The sequence below is a fragment of the Macaca nemestrina genome, chromosome 11, assembly GCF_043159975.1.
Source record: "Macaca nemestrina isolate mMacNem1 chromosome 11, mMacNem.hap1, whole genome shotgun sequence".
Lineage (NCBI taxonomy): Eukaryota > Metazoa > Chordata > Mammalia > Primates > Cercopithecidae > Macaca > Macaca nemestrina.
The window spans coordinates 60,358,827-60,381,623 of NC_092135.1; the positions used below are offsets into that span (position 1 = coordinate 60,358,827).

General features: G+C 34.9%; 1 protein-coding gene across 7 annotated transcripts in view; it reads right to left on the bottom strand.

The window, feature by feature from the left end:
• Nucleotides 1-22,797, bottom strand: part of LOC105483334 (potassium voltage-gated channel subfamily H member 7) — a 473,655-nt gene that overhangs the window by 167,942 nt on the left and 282,916 nt on the right. For 6 of the 7 annotated variants that reach the window (XM_071072859.1, XM_011744162.3, XM_071072860.1 and 3 more), the window contains one exon: nt 8,831-8,983. In XM_071072859.1, the coding sequence (XP_070928960.1) occupies nt 8,831-8,983 (153 nt within the window). Of the gene's footprint in view, nt 1-135; nt 315-8,830; nt 8,984-22,797 lie in introns of those variants that run through there. The other variant, XM_071072862.1, reaches the window with a different exon arrangement.

Here is a 22,797-nt window from a genome sequence, read left to right on the forward strand (position 1 = left end):
CGTTGATGGTCTCACACTTGAAGAACCACTGATAGGCAATCTGAGTAATGCCCATTCAGTAGGAAAAAAGTAGCTTAATTATTAAATGAAAAAAAAACTTTTTATGTCTTCTACAAATATGTACTGGATACTTACTATTTGCAAAATATTAAGTCTATATGAAAGAAAATAAAATGTCCCTGCTATGAAGTAGAGCTGTAGGGTTACGGGCCACTTCGAATAAGATAAAGATGTTCTCCAGTTTTCCAGTCCTCACTTCTCTATTTTTTTACTCCTGGCCTTCTTCATTCATGTTACTTGTTTACTAAGCAAACAGATGTGACCAATGTGGTAGTGGAGACAGGTATGAGGTATTATGATGTCACAGGGGCAGGAACATGTGGACCCATGTGGGCGAATTAAGCATCTGCCACAGATGAAGAGTCCTTTGGAATAGGTATGCTAGAAGGAGGAAAGCATTTTAGTAGAGGGGACACCACATGATACAAATTAGGTGGCATAAAGTGAATGGTAGTTTCAAGGAATCCCCATTAAAATATGGGATGTGATGGGAAATTAGACTGAAGAAGTATCAGAAGCTATATCATGCTAGATTGATTGTATTATGCATGCACAGGGCTTTGGAGTCTTATATTTTAGGCAATAGAGGACAATTGTAAAAGACATAGACAGTGGAGGATTATGATGTGATGTACAGCAATATAACACGTAATCCTGAAGAAAAGAAGCTTAAAGCAGGAATACCTATTATGAGACTATTATATCAGTCCAAGAAACATGTGTTGAGGGTCTGAGTAGGACAATTATAGCGGGCTATGTGAGAGAGATAGTTAAGAGATGTGTTTCATAGACTTTGGCTAACCTTTGGTTGGGAAAATAGAGGATTAGATAGAAGGAGAAGTTTAGTATCATGCCCAGGTTTCTGGCTTGGGAGCTTTGGATAATGATTCTATTCATAATTTATGAAAAGGAACAGTTTTTTGTTGGGATGAAATGGATGGTAGCTGAGGATGGAAAGGCAGTTCTTAGCTTGAAATGCTAAATCGCCCAGAAATACTAAAATCTAAATGATATGTCTAGTGGGATATATGAGGTTGTAAGTAAGGCTAAAGAAAGATAATGAGCTGGAGATACTGATTTGTGAGAAGGTCTTTATCCTGTAAGTAAAGGATGAGGTTGCCCAAGCAGGGTATATAGAGATGACTAAGAAGGAAGGAATATTAAAAGCAGCTCCCAGGGGAGAAACAAACAGCTTTTAAGAGTAGAGTAAGAGAAACAAGCAAGTGGTACTGAAATAGCTGTTACAGACGTGGAAAGACTCAAGGGAATGTGGTGACATGGAATGTAAAAGAAGGGAATCCAACTTAAGTACCACTTTTTGTTTAATTTAGGTTCCCCCAATCCCTTCAAGAAATGTTTAGAAAATTAAAAAGTGTGCATGTATCTGTGTGTGAATCAGAGTATGATACTAGATTAATGCTACAGAAGACATATGAAATTCAAATGTAGTTTTCAATAATTTAAAATGAAACAAAAATAATTTATCTAAAACAGTAAAAGTGAAAACCTCTTATACTTGATGACAGTTAACTCAGGCATTAATCACGTAAACAAGAACACATAATTTGTTTCTCCTCCATTTTTCACAAGTATTCGACATCATCAAATATTACGGCTGAAAAGAAGAGAGCACACTTTTCCATTACTATTGGCTCCTTTAAATGTGGCCCCTTATGCTTGGAAAGGAATACACAATTTTCTCTTTCACTCTGTATTATTTCTATTTATTAGATTGCAAACTTTTTACAGAAGACTTCGGTGAGAAAGTGTTCAATTTCATCTTTTATTTGGTATTTATATCTATTGTGTAGCAATTAATTGGCTCAAATTATTCAGTACTTATCAAAATTTGATAAGATTTATCAACATAACACTTTCTTCTGTATTTGCTTCATTTCAGGGGACATAAGTCATCTAATTGTGGCTAATTCCATGTCTTCTACAGATAATAAGTTTGTGAAAAATTAGGTCTTCTCAGAGAAAACTGCTCACTTTTTTTGCGTAGAGTTCCTGGCTCTGAAACTAGGTATTTGCATGAGAAATGATCCACCACTTAATTCAATATAAAATAAGTCTCTCAGTTTTCAGAATATATGGAGCCCAATGTATCATAATGCCTTTTTATAATCCAAATTTTCTACTGTGTATTTACCTCCTTTTCTTTTACTTAATCTTCATAATTTAATACCTCCCTTTTTTTGAAGCTATGCTTCTTGTGTAGTCATGTCACATCTTTTCCTTTATTTTGCCTCTATTTCAATAGAGGTATTTAAATTTTCAGAAAGTCATATCTTCCCAAACACACAACAACATTTTTCTTATTACTCTCACTGAAATCCTACCACTCTGAGACACGCACGTGCACACACACACACACACACACACAATCACAAACACTTTGGTAAGAGAGTAAGCATTGGTTAAAGGGAAATGCCAGTTTAAAATTTGCCTTTGTGAATACCACTGTATACTTCTTTGTAACCACATTTTTATTTAAGATCATTTCAAGTGATACAGAAGCTGGTAGTTACAGTGTAGGTTTTGAAGTAATAATATTACAATTTTGAAGGTAAGACGTGTCTGCTAAAATAGGTGCATCAGAGTTTTTTATTCTTTATTTTTTTAAAAGTGGCTATCACTGGGGAACAACAGTGTTTGAAATAGCCAATATCATTATTTTACACTGGTAGTAACATTATACTTCAAAGAAAAAATATCAGCAGGGGTTTGCCAAAGATGAGAAAAAATATGAAGTAGAAATTGGATAGTATCAGAAGGTACAAAGCATAATTTGTCTCTCTCTAACTTTTCTGCTTGATTTAACAATCCATTCTTCAAACACTGACACCAAGTAAAAGGAAATCTAGGTCATATAATGACGGAAGGGTGTAATCAAAACCGATATACAGGTGGTAAATAATGGGCCTTTGTAATGCTCTGGAATAATTTTATCTGCATATTTGTACTCTCTCCAATGATTCCCTGTATGAGTGACGGCTAAAGCATAGGGAAACCACTTAGGTTCACAAAATAAGAAGCAGAATCTCTATTGCATTTGTTATAACTTGTACATAAGACTTTATTTTAATCACAATATAAAGTTGCATAAATTGTGTATGATATCCCAGAGGCTACTGTAAAGACTATCTTCCATGTAGGAAATCAAGGTTTCAATTCTCCATTTACATTTCAGTTTTAAATAGACACATTATCTTTTTTAAAAGTCCCCTTCTCTGCCATGTTGCTGATGTACCCTTCTTTTTTCACTTCCATCCAATTTGATGGACCATGAAATACAACTATTCTGTGGGAAAATATAAGAATTTGAGAAGACAGTGAAGAAACTAAACTAGGTATCTACCATCTAAACAAATTACATTATTGGTATTCATGACAGAAATAGAGGTTGACATTAGAAGTGTACTCCCAGGAATCATTCATTAATGATTGCATTTGTTCGTGGAAAGTATAAGAAAATCAAAACAGTCATCAACTTTGGGATCAAGACTTTGGGGGTAAGAATAGTATTTTACGGTAGCTCAATTTTTTTCTAAATACGTCATCTGGAAGACTGATGAATTAGCGATTCTGATAGAGTTTTCTCCAAGTGTAATACTGTTCAGGGTAAAACATTTAGAATACTAGAATCACATTACATTAATATATTTGTGCCAATATTGCTTTAAAAGAATATTGTACTGTCATTTAGACATACATAAGGAAAAATTGCTATTATGAAAAATTATCAGCTGAGGTATGTTTGATTTGGTATTATACTTAGGTTTACAAAATAGGTTTTTGGGAACATGTTTTTCATTATATGCATATTTTTCTATCTTAATTTATACACAGCGTAACAATTTCCTTTCTCAAATATTAAAGTTTTGTGATAAGGCTTCCAGCTTCCCATAGATAATGACAGATACCTAAATTACCAAATCCTCATGGACCCCGATATAAACCTTTGAGATTTAATAAAGGAGGAGTCAAATAAAAGTACCCATAAACCATGCCTATGGAGTAACTAGAGAAAGACAACTTATAGACTTTTATTTACACGTAGGTGGGGGATTTGCTAATACCAGCAAAATTGGCTCAGAAGAGCACACTGCAATAGAGAGTCAAGGTGAAACTAAATGAAGAAAAGAGGAGTACAGAAGTCTCCCTGGAGTGAGGGAACACTTATTAAACAGAGTTCACCTTCAGCAGAAGAGGGCCTCACACTGAGTATGAAATCTCAAGATCAGGTCTGTAACATGAGCACCAGTTCCTGGAGAGACAATAGAAGGGGCTTAAAAAGTGCACAAGACCCGGATGCCCGAGTCACTTACAATGGACAGTCAAGCAGGTTGGCATCAGACTGTTTGTCAGCAACAGTTGATGTAAGAAAAGAATGAAACAATATCTACCAGAGTCAGAAGGCATAGAATATGGACCAAATACTATGTCATATCTACCTAGGCTCTCCTTCAAATGTCAAAGTGATATAAAAACATGTTAAACACGACAGAACTCTGAAAATATTTTACCCCCACACGTTTCCCAAAGGGGATATACTTCATCTAAGAAGCTGTGTTTGGGGAATCTCTGACAAAACGACAGTCATGAATACATTTCACTAGAAATTTGAGGCCAAAAGAAATGTAGGAAGTATATACACATTACCTACTTGACAAGCTAGAAATATCATATCCCAACAAAATGGGAGGCAGAGGAGAAGAAAATAGACAAGCTCACTGAGGGCCTTCCTGGTAACAGATGAGAGTCAAGTGATGTTGTTTTAAACTGACACACTGAATGGCAGGAGACTAAGGATACTCAGGAGCACAAAGATGAGCCTTAAGAAATAGAATATTGTTGATGAAAACTGCATGGTAGGAAGAAGAAGAAAAGGATTATAAGCTAGTACGTTGGTGCAAGAGTAATTGAGGTTTTTGCCATAATAATTTTATTTCTGCTCAAAGTAGGGAACCAAAATATACTGACTGAGGAAAACAGGAAAGAGTTAAGGAGAATATATAACATTTTCTTATAAAGATAACTATTGGAAAACAATACAAATTTTCCCAAATACCAAAAAATCACCAAAACCAGAATAAAACCACAACAAAAACCAGTTTTTAAAAGGGCAAAGAAAAGATAACATAATGAAATACTTCAAGAGAGTATATTTAACATAGAATATGTTAGTACCAAGAAAACAAACATATCAATTGCATCAATAAATGTAAATACCTATTGTAGTTATAATCATTTAAAGTATGAGTTTTATTTTCTTATAAGCAATAAAGAAAAGCTTCACACTGCATAAAAACCGCACACTGTATAAAAAAGACACAACCAAAACAAAGGGAAATGACTAAAAGATGACTTTAAAATACAGCAAGGAAATGGAAAAAAGAAAAGACTCAAGTGTCATGATTTAAGATACAGTAGAATTTAGGTGGAACATTAGTAAACAAAAAATAAGATACTTTGTAATGCTAAATTCTAATTTATACTAATAACGTAAGATATGTGGCCATCTATGAAATAAACAAGAGCAGCAATATTCATAAAACAGAAATTGCAAGAGACAGAATGACAAATACCAAGAAATATCCTAACAGTAGAAGACTTTAATACACTTTCTTAAATCCAAGACATATCTGGAGGACAGGAAATAAGTAAGGATATAGAAGACAGCATAATAATAAGGCAGAGTTTTATAAAGTAGATATCAACTTTTGTAGCTTGATATTTTGCAATATCACTTTCTTTTCAAACAAATAATAAACCACAGGCAAATTTTAGACAATTACAAAAAGAGAAATAATACAAACAGGATTTTATGACTGTAAGACAATGAAACCAGAAGTTTTTAACAAAAAATAATACTTTAAAAATACCTTTCTGACTGGAAAACTAAAAACTATCTATATTAAACAACTCAAGTTAAAACCTAGGAAAACAAAAGTTGCATTTTTTCTAGGAAAAATAATATTACATTTCTAAATTCGTGGGGTATAGCTTACACAGTGCTTAGATAAAAATATATAGCCTAAAAATCATATGCCAAAAACTGAGTGAAAATAAATCAATGTAATAAAAAAGAGGCAACAAAGTAAGCTGATAAAAACTGATTTAAGAAACATAAAAGCAAAATTTTGTGAGTTTGAAAACTAATAGAATTAAAAAACCAATAAAAAATTAGGTCTTTGGGGAAAAAGCTACTGACTAATCAATTTTAAATGGAAAAAACAATAATAAAATAAATGAGAAATTTCAAGAAAAAAAACTATAGGAACAGAGGATTTTAAAAAATCATAAAATACTACTTTGCATAATTCTATTAAAACAAAATTTACATATTTACATGAAATAATTTCTAGGGAAATAATGTCTAGCAAAACTGAACCTAGTTAAGATTGATAATTTGAGTAGACCATTATTAAAGAAGAAAAATAAATTTGTCAAGGAGCTACTTCACAAACAAGTACCACAAATAAGTACCTCGATGACTTTACAGGGGAGTCACACCGAACTTTTAAAGTCTAGATAATCCTTAAGCTATTTAAATGCTTCAATAGCATACAAAAAGGGGAAGAAACTCGCAATTATTTTTTGAAGGAATTATAATATTGATACCAACACCTCAGAAAATTGCACATATGCAGGCAAAAATTATAGATCACTCTGCCTATTGGATATTGACACAAACCAAAAAATTAATTTGAGTTAAGAAAACCCAACAATGTATTACAAAATGAAATATAACATGTCCAAATGTGACTTCTTCCAGGGATGCAAGAATGGTTTATATCAGTAACTTCATTTATAAAATGTATTAAAAAATAAGGAAAAAAATAATACACTCATTTCCACAGAGGCTAAAAAAGGCATTATACAAATTTCAGCACCCATTCTGAAAAAATTAAGTCAGTGGAAACTTTCTTAAAATTATAAAGCACACACAACTCAACTCACATGTCATTATTTCAATTAATGAGGAATGTTTGAATTAAAGGCATTCGCACAACAACCAGAGCCAGGCGTAGTGTTCACTGTTGATTTCTTTTTAATGATACCTTGGAGGTAATAGCCAGCACATTTTAACAAGAGAAAACTATGAGATGTACAAGAATTGGAAAGGAAATATAAAACAATTTATATTTTATGTGATAGAATATTTGAAAAATTCATAAAAGTCAAAGTATAAGTCACTGTAAAATAAGAATTAACTAAGATAGTTGGATGTAAATTTAATGTATTCAGAAAGAAAAGTTACTTTTATAAGAAAATACAATGGGGAAAAAAAGTCCCATTCATAATAGCAGCAACAACAAAAGTTAAATGCCAAAGAGCAAAGTAAACAAGTGAGGAGAATTTTAAGAAATTCCTGAAAGACACAAAAATTAGACTTAGAAAATAAAAATACGTACTATATATTTTTGAATAGAATGACAATATTACAGAGACATCAGTTATCTTCAAGTTAACTTATACAATTAATGTGAATCCAATAAAAATATTACATTTTTTTTCTAGCTGTAGAAAACTTTTTTCTAAAGTTCACGTGGAAAATTAATCAAAAAATAACCTCAACTTTCTGAAAATTAATATCAAATAATAAGGAATCATGCTATATTAGTTATTTATTATATATATAAACTGTATGATTCTGAGGGAGAGATAAACCAACAGAACAGAATAGAAAATCCAGGAGTAGATTCAAGCACATATGGAAGTTTAGTGTATAATAAAGGTGGCATCTTAAATTACTGTTGAACAGATAGACTTTTTAATAAATAATGTTAGAACAATGAATGAGCCATTGAGAAAAAGATAAATTAACTGTATACCCTGCACTATACACCAAAATAAGCTTACAATGCATCAGAGATCCTAAAAAATGAAATCATACAAGTTCCGGGGAAAGGAAGTGATTTATTTAGAACCTTGGAGTGGTTAAAGCTTTTCTAATTATATCTCAAAAATTCAGATGCAACAAAGGAAAGAGTTATAAATTTAGACACATTACCAAAAATCCCTTTAAATAAAAATTATGAAAAAGATAAAAGACACACTATTTTCTAGGTGAGCTATTTGCAGCTTACTTTACAAATTGACAAGATAGAGAAAAAAACAACCAAAATGTATAAAAGAAATGAACAGTTGATAAAGAAATGTCCTTTGTGCTTAAATATATGAACCTTACTCATAGAATAAATATAAACTAAAACGAATTGAGGTGCTAGTTCTCACTTATGATGATGACAATTGTTGAGAAAACTGATTCTGACTCTCTTTGTCGGCATAGTTTTGGGGAAAAATGCTAATTCATGGCTGCTGGTAGTGTAAAATGGTTTAAAGCACATGGAGGAGAATTTGACAATACCTGAAAAGATTATATATGCATCACCCTTGACCCAGGAACCCCACTTAAAGGACCCTGAAGATACATTTGTCCAATAATATACACATGAAAATACATAAGCAGAATTTATTCTGGCATTATTTGTAATAGACAAAGTCTGAAAACAACCTAAATGTCCATCAGGTGTCAGGGGACTGGTTAAATACATTATATTGTATCCAAGTTAAATGGCTTCCAGAGCAGCCAATAAATTCTGGAAGGCAAAAGGGAACATGAGCTAATGGCTTACTCATGTAAAATTATTTTACTTCAAATATAAAGATATTTTGAGAACTGAACTGATATGAAGACTGTTAAAGTGACTACAGTAGCAGAATTATCAACAGCATTGAGTACACATTGCCTTTTACTTACGGTTTACAGTTTTGACTGGTAATATTGGGTTTACCCTCTCTGGGGTGGCAGCATTTTCATCCGTCACATATTCAAAATTAATGATGAACATCATAGCCACGCCCTCTTGGTTTTTCACTGGAATTATGTGAGTGTTACAAATAAAAGTGGACCCTAAGGAGATTAAAAATGAATGTTAGTTAAAAATATGCCTTCGTTTTGAACTATCAAGTAACATTAAAATTGAAATATACTCCTAAGGAAATTTGTATCTTAAATGATCCCTGATATTAAAAAATAATTTGATCTTTTTTACTGCGTATTTTATTGCATACCATATTCATTTAAAATATATATGTTTTTCCAGAAAAACATTATAAATAAATTCAGTTACTACATTGTGGAAAAACAGAAATATCAAATTCTATTTGCTTTCACACCCATCCCTATAATAGTTAATTTTTAAAAAGATATATTCTTTAACTTTCTAGAAATAATTCTTATCATTTTCTTATACATTTTGATTAAATCTGAATCTCTATAAAATATAGCTGTATAAAAAATGAAAGTAACTCATGTCATCTTGATTTTAACAACAAGCAACTTATGTGCTTTTCTAATTTATTAGACATAAAATAGCAAATTATTGACTCTATCTTATATACAGTAATTCTTATATTATCTTATATTACAGTATATAAGATATACTTAATACTATCTTATATTAAAGTAATTCTTTTCTGTGCAAAATTCACAACGTCTAAATTACAATGGTTTTGTCTGTTTTTTATTCTGTTAGAAAATAAGAACAAAGTTTTGTCTATATTATTGCGTTAGTAATCTTCATGAGATGATATTCTTCAAGATGATATTCTTCTAAAAGCAAAATTACAGGGCTAGTAAGATACCTTTCATTAGAATTATCTGGAAATGAAATAAACAAAGGTATGACTCAGTTTGCAATCAACCACCACCATCCATCTTCCAACAGAAACCCATAGGTCCAAGATACAGAGCATATACTTGAAAAGCAGACTTCTTTTAAATCAGCTGACTGCAGACTGACTCCTTGCAGCTAACTTCTAAAATTCCTCAAAGCAGTTTCGTCACACTTTTACCCTCTGAATATGCTCTTTAGTCAAGGTAATGGAAATTTCACAGGCTTGAAATTTGTTTCAGTTCCAGCTATTTAAGTTACAAATAAAGTGTTTTTAAAATGCCAAAACTTCAGAAAGTGTTCTTAAGCATTTACAAGCTTGTCCAACCCCGTGGCCTGCGGGCTACATGTGACCCAGGATGGCTTTGAATGTGGTCCGACACAAAGTTGTAAACTTTCTTAAAACGTTGAGTTTATTTTATTTATTTATTTTGGCTCATCAGCTATCGTTACCATTAGTGTATTTTACGTATGGCCCAAGACAATTCTTCTTTTTCCAATGTGGCCCAGGGAAACCAAAAGATCGGAACCCCCTGATTTAGGAAATGCATCCATTTTGACTGCTGTTGTTTTTCACAACTAACTCTGCCACCTTGAATCTTGTGGAGAATGATGGTTCAATGTAGAGGCGGGGGCAGGTTGAGAGCAAGATTAGTCTGGCATGAAACATCAGAGAGAAATGTGAGCAAGTGCCAGGACCCCTGGAGGCTGGCGATTGGGGCCGGGCAAACAGCTGAAGGATGTATTTGGGAGCCCTAACATCTGCAAAGGCCAGTAGATGAGAGTATTCCCAAATGGTGACCTATGTAAGCTCTAATAAAGTCAGCATAAGAAAACTCCTTTCTTTTTATCCTGCATCTTGGCTCCTGCTGCTAGAGCTGAGAACAAAAGCTATTATGGATATTGCTATAGATCGAGGACTTCAGAGGGAAGGGATTTTGAGGGTAGGCCTGGAGATCTAACAATTATTTGTAAAATTGTTTCTATGGGTAAATATGTTCTAATTTCCAAGGAATTGATCGACAAATATACTTTTAGACAGACTCTTTGTAAGTTAGGAATGCCTATGTGCTCCTTATAATTCAGATGTGCTAGTTATAATACAAATGTGGACAGCTTCCCAAATTTGAAATGTGGATAACTTTATTTATAACTAATTTCATATTTTCTATAAATGTGGCAATGGCTTTACAGATGTTGGAAAATATGCCTTAGGAACGGCAAGCTGCACCTTCAGTCTTCAGCTTCTTCAGCTATGTCTCCAATTCATTTAATAAAATAGTTAGCTAGAGCACTTGTCATAGTTTCCATGGTAACAAACGGGATGACTTTAGTAAACAGAAAATAAGCAATTTAAGACTGTTCTAATAGAACTAAAAATAGAAGTGCTTCAGGCCAGGCATCACAGTACACACTGGTTAAACAGTCTGAGGAGATGCTAGAAATAGTCATTATGTACTTTCCTAATGAACCAAAATACATATTGATTTTACCATTTAAAATGACATTTCCTGGATCATTTAGAATATCATTGTGAATTCGCACATTTGTTATTTAAGCAGTTTCAAATTTTCCAACACTTGGAGTGTACCGTTGACTATAAAAAACATAAAAAATGCTTGAGAAATCCGGAAATAAAATGTGTGGGGATAGGGATCTAATAGGTTTGTAATAGAGCAATTTTGCTTTTGGTAATATGGGACAAAATCATGTTTTTCAATACAAGTGTTTGTAAATGTACTGTCTAGTCCTAAAAATCATAAAATTATAGTGCTTCGTATAAAAGTTCAGCTATCTGCATTGGCTCTAAAGCATATTAAATAAATGTAATTAATCTGGGATTTACTGCCCACTATCATTGTTTCCTGTACATTCCTATTAAGCAATATATTTCCTCTAAAGTCAACTGAAAACTCACATTCACATGCTTTTCTGTTTTAGTTTGGGGATTTAATATCTCCATCAATCTTGCATAGCCTCCTGGAAGGCAGACAATGAAAGGAGATACATGGAATTTAGAGGAAGAGAAGAATAGAATACATTTTATAGAACAAAAATATTTAGCTTGGATGATTCTACAAACTCCAACTAAGTTCTGTCAAGATACTACTTTGGTCAGGTGACATTGCCATAAGAAGTCATCACTCTGTGCTCCTAAATATTTCTCTTGAATGTAACATTGGGAACAAGAGCAATGGAAACCTAATCCAGCAAACATTAGCCAAGCAACAACAACAACAAATAATAATAATAATAATGTGGAAATAAGACTTCTAAACAAAATTAGAAAAATTTCAGACCTTGTTAAATGAATCATATATTCAAATGAAATTAATAGTGTTTGTTAAGAACCAGATTATTTACAATAATATTGGCCATTATTTATAAAATTATACATGCAATTATACTAATATTGTTAGACTACGGTTCATATCCACATTTTCTCTCCTGAGTGAAAACATTTCCAAAGTGGAAAAGACTGTTTAGGAGGAACAGTGCTAATTTTAATAAAATTTTTAGAGTGTGTGATTTTTTACTGCAGCCATAGAGCAAACAAACTCAAGGTAATCTGAATAATTATGAAAAGTATACTTTATTTTATATATTGGTGGCATACACCTAGTTGCACTTTACAATAAGATGCTGGGACTCCTCCTTTTGAATTGATTTAAAGGTGTTTTATTGTACTGTGTGTGCTTTGTGTTCACAGGGCATCTTATGTCTTTGAGGAACAGTGTAGAAGTCAATGTTACTAGGGCAGTGTGTGGTGGTTGTGGGACAGGGCAAGGTGGGGAGAGTAGGCAAGGTCAAGGGAGAAGCCAGAAGTCACTGGGGAGAAGGCCAAGGAATGGATCTGAAGCTTTTCACTGCGTTAGACAGGAAGGCATTGGAGAGTTTTATCCAGGAGTTAGCATGATTTCATTTAAAACTTTCCTTCACGTGTGTGTGTGATGAACAGCTTACAGAGGAGGCTAGGATGGAAGCAGGGAGGCCATTTGGGAAAATACTGCAATAGCCTTGGCAAGTCATGATGGTGGTTTGGTCCAGGGTGTTGTTGTTGCAGGTGGTAATGAGGGGTCTGTTTGGGATGTTTTGAGGTAGAGCTTATAGGATTTGCTGATATATTGGATGGGACATAAGATAATGAGAGGGGTCCAAGGTGACAACAAATTTGGTAGTCGAAGAAGTAGCAGAACCATTTACTAAAATGGGGAAGACTGTGGAAGAAGGTGATTTTTGGGATTGTGTAAATCCATATGTTTTTAGCATGTTGACTTTGCAATTGTTTGTTAGATATCTAAGTGGAGATGTTGAGAAGGTAGTTGGATCCAGGAGACTGAAGTTAAGTTCAGAGATTGGACCAAGCTAGGAATACAAATTTGGGAATCATTAGAGAATGGATTACATATAAGGACTGGATAAGGTCATGTAGGGAATCAGTATAGTTGAAAAACTATGTGACCTGGGTCTGGAGGCATCGTAGAATCAAAGAAGGGAAGAAAAAGAACAGCAGAGATTGGGTAGGAGCCGACGGTGAGGTGGAAAGATAGTCAAGATTGTGGTGCATTCAATAGCAAAGACATGGAATCAGCCTAAATGCCCATCAATCACAGACTGGATCAAGAAAATGTGGTTCAGATACACCATGGAATATTATTCAGCCATAAAAAGGAATGAGATCAGGTCTTTTTCAGGTACATGAATAGAGTCGGAAGCCATTATCCTCAGTAAAGAAATGCAGAAACAGGAAATCAAACACTTCTTGTTCTCATATATAAATGGGAGCTGAATGATGAGAACACATAGATACATGCGGGGGAACAACACATACTAAGGCCTGTAAGAGGTGGGGGATCAGGGAGAGGGAACATCAGGCAGAAGAGCCAATGAATGCTGGGTTTAATACCTAGGGGATAGGATAATCTGTGCAGCAAACCACCATGGCACACATTTACCTATGTAACAAACTTACACATTCTGCACATGTACTCCTGAACTTAAAATAAAAATTGAAGAAAAAAAAAAAAAAAGGCTGTGGTGTATTGCAGGCTAAGAGAAGAGGTATTTCAAAAGGTGGGCTTGAGTAATAGGAGGTCATGCCTTGATGGTCTTCTATGTTCTTGAAATTCAGTCTTTTGGCATTGGGAATATAGCAAATTGTTTTAAGCATGAAAGTGTGTTCAGAAGTATTTTGGTGTCCAGAGCACATAGACATGGACTGTGTATTAGTGATGTCTTAAAGAAGAGAAAAAAGTTTAAAAGATATAGGGTCTATTTATTTGACTGAAGAGACAAAAGCACATTTAGAAAGATTATTCTATAACTCTTACGCAAAATCATATCACCAAAAATAAATGGGATAGACGGTCTGAATGGCCATGTGTAGTCTGTTTAGCCTGATGGATTGGGTCCCACTTACATGTGGGAGGCTTGTGACCTTCAGTAGAATACTTGCCCATTTCTCTCATTTTACCAGTCACCTGGTTAAGACTAAAGGAGCCTACTGAAAACAAAAAGGAGGAGGTTATGTGAACAAATAAAATCATTTATATAGAAGCATTATAAACAAAAAACTGAGCTGGCAAAAGGTTGGCAGTGTATCTGATAATACATTAGGTCTAAAGAAACATCCTTAACATAATCTCACACACACGCACACACACACACAAATACAATCACCAACATGATTAAGTTACAATAGTGAATGTATTTAGATTGTTAGATTGTTGATGTAGTTGATGCAGTAATATGGGACTAGGATGATCCTTTCAGAATTTCCAAGAGAGATTATATATATTTACCTGTCATTTAAAAATGAAGAACTAATCTAATTAACACAAACCTGGTTGTCATATTCATGTTCTGCTGTGTGGCAATATTGACAATGACTGAGATGCCAACAGTGTGAATAATTTATTTTCAATTACTTCTTAATTAAAGTAATTTTAAACATTCAGAGAAGGGGAAGGTAGTGATATTGAGCAGTAAATTTCTTGGATGTGCAGCTCTGTGTAGCCCCTAGAATTGGACAGACGTGGCTCTACTATTATTTAGTGAATGATTTTGGACAAATTACTTAGTCCTTCCAAGACTCAGATTCCTCATCTATAAAATAAGGAAGGGAGGAGAGAGAGTGTCCTATTTAACACTGTGGGGAAGGTGAAATCAGATAATACATGTAAAGTAGTTAGCAAGGAGCCTGGCATAGAAGATGTTAGCAATAAGTGACTGTTAGTATTATCAACTTGAATGAGAAAAATCAATTTCTCAATTTGAAAGAGTGAGTAAACTTCCTGCAAATATTCAATGATGCAGTTGAGTCATTCAGCCCTTTAGGTGCTTGAGATGAACTCATCAGATTAATTCTCTTGTCCAGATGATAAGGTATATCAAGTAGATTTTTGAATGGCAGTGAGGACATAGTAGGGGGAAGGCCCTTTTATCTTGTAATATCTAAAATATGCCTCCTTTTCACCTTTGCAGTGATGAGGCCTGAGGCCTTTGGTTTATTTATTGTATTTCTTTTATCCCTGTGGATTGTCACACTGCCTTTAAAAAGTACAGTGTACACCAAGTAACGTTTATGACAGAACTTAGCTTCTTTCAGCAAGCTCCATAGTCCATGGAATTTGGTATGCAGTAGAAATGTGTGAAACAATCTTTATTTCTGGACTGGCCTAGGTACCAGGATTAGCATTTGAAAACACATTTTAGGAAAAAAAGGTAATGCCAACAGCTAACATTTATTGTGTGCCAGCCACTGTTATGAGGGCTATACATGCTGTAATATTATTTATATCCTCACAAAAATGGCAATAGTACCATTATCATCCCCATTATGCAATGGTAAAGTGAGCCATGCATGTTGTCCCTTGGTCTTGGGACACTGTGTGCCCTTTCTGTTTTGGGACAGAATGCTTGGGTTCCAATTTCTTCATTAAGCCAAGACTCTGAATTCCATGACTTTTAAATAAGGTGTATTCTAAGAGATTTTTTATGTTTTATAAGCAATGACTTGATAATTAGAACTCTTCCCACTTCTTTCTCGCAATCTTGTCCATTTTCGCCCCACTGCACTCCTAACTTAGGCATAATTCCCTTCTCCTGCCAACTGGGAGGTAGCAAGACACCATCTATTTGCCCAGCCTGTCTCCAGCCCAACATTTCATTTTAATCTATTCAGTCATACATTGGCTCATGATCGCTTTCCTTCTACCCTCCCTTTCATCGGCTTAGGGCTTTTTAAGAATAAAGGAATTAAAGTATTTAAGAATACTTTGCTTCCTGGATCTCTACATATTATTATTACTACAATTATTAACAACCACGTAATTAAATCATGGCTACTCTTTTCTGAATGTCTTCCATGTGCCACATGTTTCTCAGGAGAAAACCTTATCTCAGAGAATTTTCTCAACTAAGTAGCAGAAGCAAGGTTTGAACTCAGACCTATCCTGTGTTCACTCTTTACCTTGCATCAGTGTTACCCAAAGAGTAAGCTGTTAACAGATGTTACTGGAAACGGCTTGCTGTAATTAACCCAATTTAGGAAATGTCCTTCTCTAGGAGATGCTCAGCTCACATTAGTGTAATAGAGGTTTTGAGAAATTCTGCAAAAACAAGTAAATATACTTTGTCCAATGCAGCGTTTTCTAAGTTTATTTGACTCTGAAGCCCTATTTTAGAGAAGTCTGTGATAACATCTAGCTCCTTGGAATGTCATTGGGAAACACTGAGTTGCATCCTGCTCCTTCCCTATTTCAAAGACACCCTTCTGAGAGGGAGGAAAGTAAATATCATAGGTCACCCAGGTCACCCAAGGAGAGGGAGTAACTACAGGGAACAAATGCTGGGCCACGAGAGGAAAGAGAATGGCAAAGGCCACTGTCACCTATTGGATATATTTGCTTGATATTGGCTCTGGTCTGAGATCTCAGGAATCTAGTTAAAATGGTATTGTCATATTTGATTATATATCTTGAAGCAATGATTTCCTCATAAGCTTGTTCTAAGTTAAAAGATTATTGCTAAATAAAATATGATAGAGTTTTTCACATCTCAGGACCAATTCATACTGCTTGACAGAGATCAGGTTTTATAACATAAAAGACCTAATTCAATACTCTATTAATATTCTGCACCAGAAATTTTATAAGATAACTCTGACATAGCCAAAGAAATATTCTTGACTGTATTTCTTCAGGAGTTGTTCCCTTTCCCTTTCAAAATGTGGATATATGTGAATTTCTAATTAATTGTTGACTATCGCCCATCTCATTGACACATTCTCTCTTAACATTTATGCTCAGGTGTTAGGGTCTTTTCATACGTTTGAATTTGATTGTTGAGAAAAGAAAGTTCAGCTCTGTTTTATATTTGATAAACAGTGGATAAATTATTTGGTGATTTAAATCAGGAAGAACTCTCTCACATTTTTGATGCATAAATCAGAGGCAGTCTCTTAAGATGCCTTATGGTGCTTACCCACTTCTCAGCTCTGGTTACTATTTAATTTTGGAATTTTGTGGATTGAATTAGTGTATTGGAAAATACAAGTGTTAAAATAAGCTGAAGCTGATTTACAGTGCTGCACTCAATCTCCAGGCAAACCAAGTCTACATTTATAATCAGGAAGTTTGGGTACATTTGTGACAGTTTTTAATTATTTTTATTTTTTCATGCCCAAGCAAATATTTAGTCATTTGGTCCAATTTTTTTTTTCACCAGACATATTTATGTTATCAAACCTCAAATGCATTTAGAGCAGGCCCACCCCACTAAACTGCCATTTGTTCGGTCAAATTGCTTTAACAAAACACTGAACTGACTAAGCTTACTCAGAATATGAGCAAATCTGCATACTGCCATAGTAAGTGCACACGATTGTGAAGCTCAAGCCACAGTGAGAATCCTGGGGACAGCCACCCATTGTGTGGATGTCATTTCTAACTGAGGCTGTGCATGGCAACATTCCTGCTGTGCTCAGGATGTCCGTATGACTCTCGAAAGGAACCACACACTGTGCTCTATGTTTATAGCTTTGGAGCAGGGAGTTACAAATAATGTGAGCCAATTTCATAGCTTAGAATGAGTAAAATACATTGTAGATTAATAAAATTTAACAAGAATGGGTTAGGTACCTACTGTGTACAAGGTACTGTACCAGAAATTGTAGGAGTTACAAACATGACTAAAAACAGGGATCTTTTATTTTTTTTAAAAAAAGAGGCCACTCATGGGGGTGTGATGGAGTGTCTGAAGAGAGCACAAGTAATGCCTCTCAGGGATATAAAAGGTTTTGTGAGGGAAGCTGTGTTAGTCCATTCTCACCCTGCTGTAAAGATAATATCTGAGACCAGGCAATTTATAAACAAAGGAGGTTTCATTGACTCGCAGTTCTGCATGGCTGGGGAGGCCTCAGGAAACTTACAATCTTGGTGGAAGGGGAAGCAGGCACGTCTTACGTGGCAGCAGTTGAGAAAGGGCATGTGTCAGTGCAGGAAAACTACCATTGATAAAACCATCAGATCTTGTGAGAATTCACTTACTCTCATGAGACCAGCATGGGGAGCATGGGGGAAACCATCCACATAATCCAATCTCTTCCCACCAGGTCTCTCACTGGGGATTACAATTCAAAGCCTAACCATATCAGTATCATAGTTTAAAGCTGGGTCTGATATGATTGTGATAGGTAGAAATTAGGAGGAGAGGCATCTCGGGCTGAAGGAGAGCTTGAGCAATGTGGAAACACAGTGACTCCAGGGCAATGTGAGTGGTGTGTGGCCCTTTTTCAAGACAACTAATTTTATTGCTCCCATGCCCAGTACATCTGATTTTGATAATAGCTAACTTTTATTAAACAATTGCTCTATGCCAGTTATTATGCTGTGTTCTTTACATTCTTTGTCTTGTGTAATCCTCAAAAGAACCCTAAGGAAGTACATCCACTAAATATCCCCATTTTATAGAAGTGGAACTTGAGACATGAAAAAAATAAGTAACTTCCCCCAAGTCACATAGCTAGTCTGTAGGAGAGTCAGGATTCTGACCTAGATGGTCTAATGCATGCCAAGGTCTTTGTATAACAGAGGGAAGCCTTCATTTATACCTATTAATAGGTGATGTGAGTGACCTAAGTCACACAAAGCTCTATATTGTCCCAGGGTTCAACTTCTGCACGTATCTTCAGGATTCTCTACTGCAGCCAACACAGGAAAAGGCATGTTTTAAAACAACAAATAAATTATTAAAGGTGGCTCAGACCTCTTGTAAGAGTCCCCTGCAATAGATACAGAGATCTTTGTGGGGTACAGATTAGGCTCTTTAGGTATGTCAGGCACAAGAGTGATGATATAGAAGCAGAAAAAGGTGAAAGTAAAGGTATGTTTTTCCCTAGGTATTTTAGCTCTCTCCTCTTCTCACAAAAGTTCATATTCTGTTGGACTATTTTAACTTGGGATTTTAATTTTTTTTATGCCTATACTATTTTTACAGAAGAATAAACAGGTAGAAACGATATTCTGGAAAATTAGTGAGAATAGGGCTTTTTCTTCCTGTTGGCAGTGTCATGTTTAGCATTGTCCAGCTTTAGTGGGGAACACCCTTCTCCCCGGCTTGGACACCAGGCCTTGCAGCATATAGCTGCTACAGATCCCTGCTCCCTAAGGCTGCCAGAGGCAGGAACCTGCAGCAGATACTTGATGGCAGGGGTTGCTTTGCAGTGGCTCCTCTTGCCCCAGATGTATTCTTCCAAAGGTGGTTACAGAAGGGAGAGATGTTTCATTTCAAATTTCCCCAGGCTACATTTACTGTTGCTTTTGTGTCTTACCCATGTTAGGCTTCAGGACCTAACTTAGTACGTTTTCAAGGTAACAGGGTAATGACTGCTATTGTCTGGTTCTACACTGAGACCACAGAGAAGGATGAAGGATGAGGATGATGTAATTTGTTCACCCAGCAGCATACATTTATCTGAGTGATAGGTTGTTCCCTGTGTCCATGAGAGGCTGTGTAATGTAGAGGTTAAGCTTAAAGCCTGCTTTAATTGCCAGGAGTTAATTCCTGGGTCTGCCACTTCCCATTGTTTCATTTTGGAATAAGTTACTTAACTGCTCTGACACCTTAATTTCCCTATGTGTAAAATGAACATGATAGTGTTACCCACAATAACCCACAGTTACTGTGATGATTAAATAAGCCAGTATCTGTAAAAAGCTTAAAACATTGCCTTGTATATTGAAAAAGTATGAGTTATTATGATCATAAAGAAAATGTCAGAGTAAGTTTGAGTTCTGTAGCCAGTAAGTTATTTACTGAAAGATAGGGCCCAATATTGATTAACTGGGGAGTGGGGAAAATGTGCTTGTGGTATAACCATTTCCCTTGTGAACATCTGGCTGTCTACCCTATTCTCCTTGTTTCTGGTCCTATTAGCCTGTAGCTACAGTTACCTCCCAAGACCTTGCCTCTAGTTCTGAACTTTTACCAAGTCTTACCCCTTATGAAAATTTACCAGTCCATACATTTATCCAAGAGTCTTGCTTAAGCACTTCCTGACTTCAGAGATGCTTGAGGCTTAATTTTAAGATAAGAGAATAAATCTCAGCTCCAACTTTGGAATTTTTTTTACAGACAATCTCTATGCTCCTCTGGCTTTACCTATAACTAGAAATATGTTGGATATAAAAGCTGGGGTTAATTCCATCAGTTGAAGGTTAAGCCGTTAACTTCTCTAAACAGGAACTTTCATCAAAACACCAATGGTTCCTTCTTTTTGCCTGATGACTTTGAAGCTGATCATTGAATGTGTCAACATGTTACCTCTCTTAGGTAAATTAAGTCCACTTAATAAGCACTTTCTGAGATAAAGTCCTATATCAGAAAAGTTTCTCTGAAGATGGAAATTTCAGGCACTATGGTAAGCCACTGGGAGAGACGTTTTGATGTCAGTGGAGACTTTTTATAATCCCTCAAATAGTACAGAAGAACTGAAAAAAATAGAATGAACACACTGATAAGATTATAACAGACAGTATAAAACCATTAACAAAGCTGGCCTATCATGTATTATATTTGAAAAGAAAGAGATTAAAAGTTAATAAGATAATAATTAATTTCCTAGATTCATTTTCCTTACTGTTGTTATAAATTGCTAGAGATTAATAAAGCAGATAATATTATAGTATCAATGCTTATAAGAACAAGGGAGGAGATAATATTTGGTTATCTTGTAACATCACTAGGAAAACATAGTAAGAAGGCCATGTACCCACATTTCAGTTGACAGGAAGAGATTGAATTTGTTTCATTGATAATATTTTAGATGCTGCTGCTTCTCAGAATTGCATCTAAGAAACAACAAATATTCAGAGTCTCTGCATGGAGTATATGGAAAGCTTCCCAGAGAGGTGAAATCAAGTTGCATCTTAATGGGGAATGCATAGATATTTTCAAACTAATTTCAGAGGCCATAGTGGTGTGGAATTCTTGGCAAAATATAGAGACATCAAATGGTATTTTGGAGCCTAACTTAAGGAAAACTAATTGAACCAACACAAATATTTGGGATATGCAACTCCTAAGCCACAACCTCTCTAGGAAAGAATTGAGATGGTGGTATAAATGCTAACATATTTCTGCTGCATTTCCTCAGTTTGCCCTTCTATTTTCACTGTCTATCCTTCTCTTCCTGCTTAGAATAGAGAGAAGGTGCTGGATGGATTTCCTTATTTTTCTGGCTTCCTGTTGGGTTTCAAGCAGTGGGGATTTCCAGCAAAAAACTGGAGAAGAAGGAGAGCCATGTTGGAGTATTTATTCCCCAGATTCAAACCTTATGGGGTTGCAGTGGTTGGTTTCATCTTTCACTGAAGTTTGTAGATACTGTCAACCCTCAGCATATAGCTGTCTCAGGGTTCCAGCATAGTCATTCATTTCTGCTGCTTGCCCCTGGTGACTCTATACTATTAGTAGCCCTGGGCCACGGCACCATTCATTTAAGTGTTTCTCTTAAACACTCTCTGAGTTCTTGTGAATAGTTCTGTCATTACCTCTCCTCAAATGAGCAAATTTGAGTGTTTCAAAATGTTTGAGTCATACAGGATAAAATTATTTGTCAGATAAAGACAGTAAATGGAATTTTGGTAAGCAGGCATTCCATATTTAAAGAATAAAAATGTGACAAAATACTATGATAATGAGAATCAGCTGAATATGGTAGACAAAGCAAAAATAACCTACAAAATTAGGCTAGATTAATAATAATAATAAGGCATTACATTTGTCTCTATAGAGATTGGCAGAAATTTTAATTAGGACAAAAATGTTGGTGTCAGATATTTGGAGAAGATAAATGACTTTCCAAGATTAAATTCCCTTAGAACTTCAAGGGGGATAAAATATAATAGATTTAGTTCTGTGTGGGATTTAGTTCTGTGTGGTGGTCAAAAGAATGACAAATTATTATGAAGGGTAATTTGCCAAGATCAAATTCAACATTTTAGTGAAAGTGAGGGCAACTAAAAGATGTTCATCAGAAGGAAAGTTCTTAATGACAGAAAGTAAAACAAAGCAACAGCAAAAACTGACAGAGGGGCTTAAAACATTTGTAAAAACATTACTCAATATTCCAGGGGAACCCTCAAAGTCATTTAAAAGCACCACAATGTGTTTACAAGAAAATAACTTGCCCACATATCTTGCACAATCAAGTGACAAAACTGTATCATGAATGAAAAAAACAAGCAGTAATTTAGGGCTTTTGCTTTTTTTCAAAATGAAGAAATTGTGAAAGAGAATTAGAAAACCTAGCAAGAGTTTAAGTTCAGTTGTAAAGTAAAAACAAAGCCCAGAATAGTTTGAGGGGCACTTGAATTTCTAAGCCATTAATTAAAATTAGAAATTATTCAAATATTAAAAAAAAAACTAGAGAAGGTGAACTAGGGAACCAATTTGATCACATTACTGAGAATATACTAAGGGAAAAAGAGGAAATTTAGCTAAAAATTATTCTACTAGATATGGGTGAGTTTTTGAACCAAGCTATATAAGC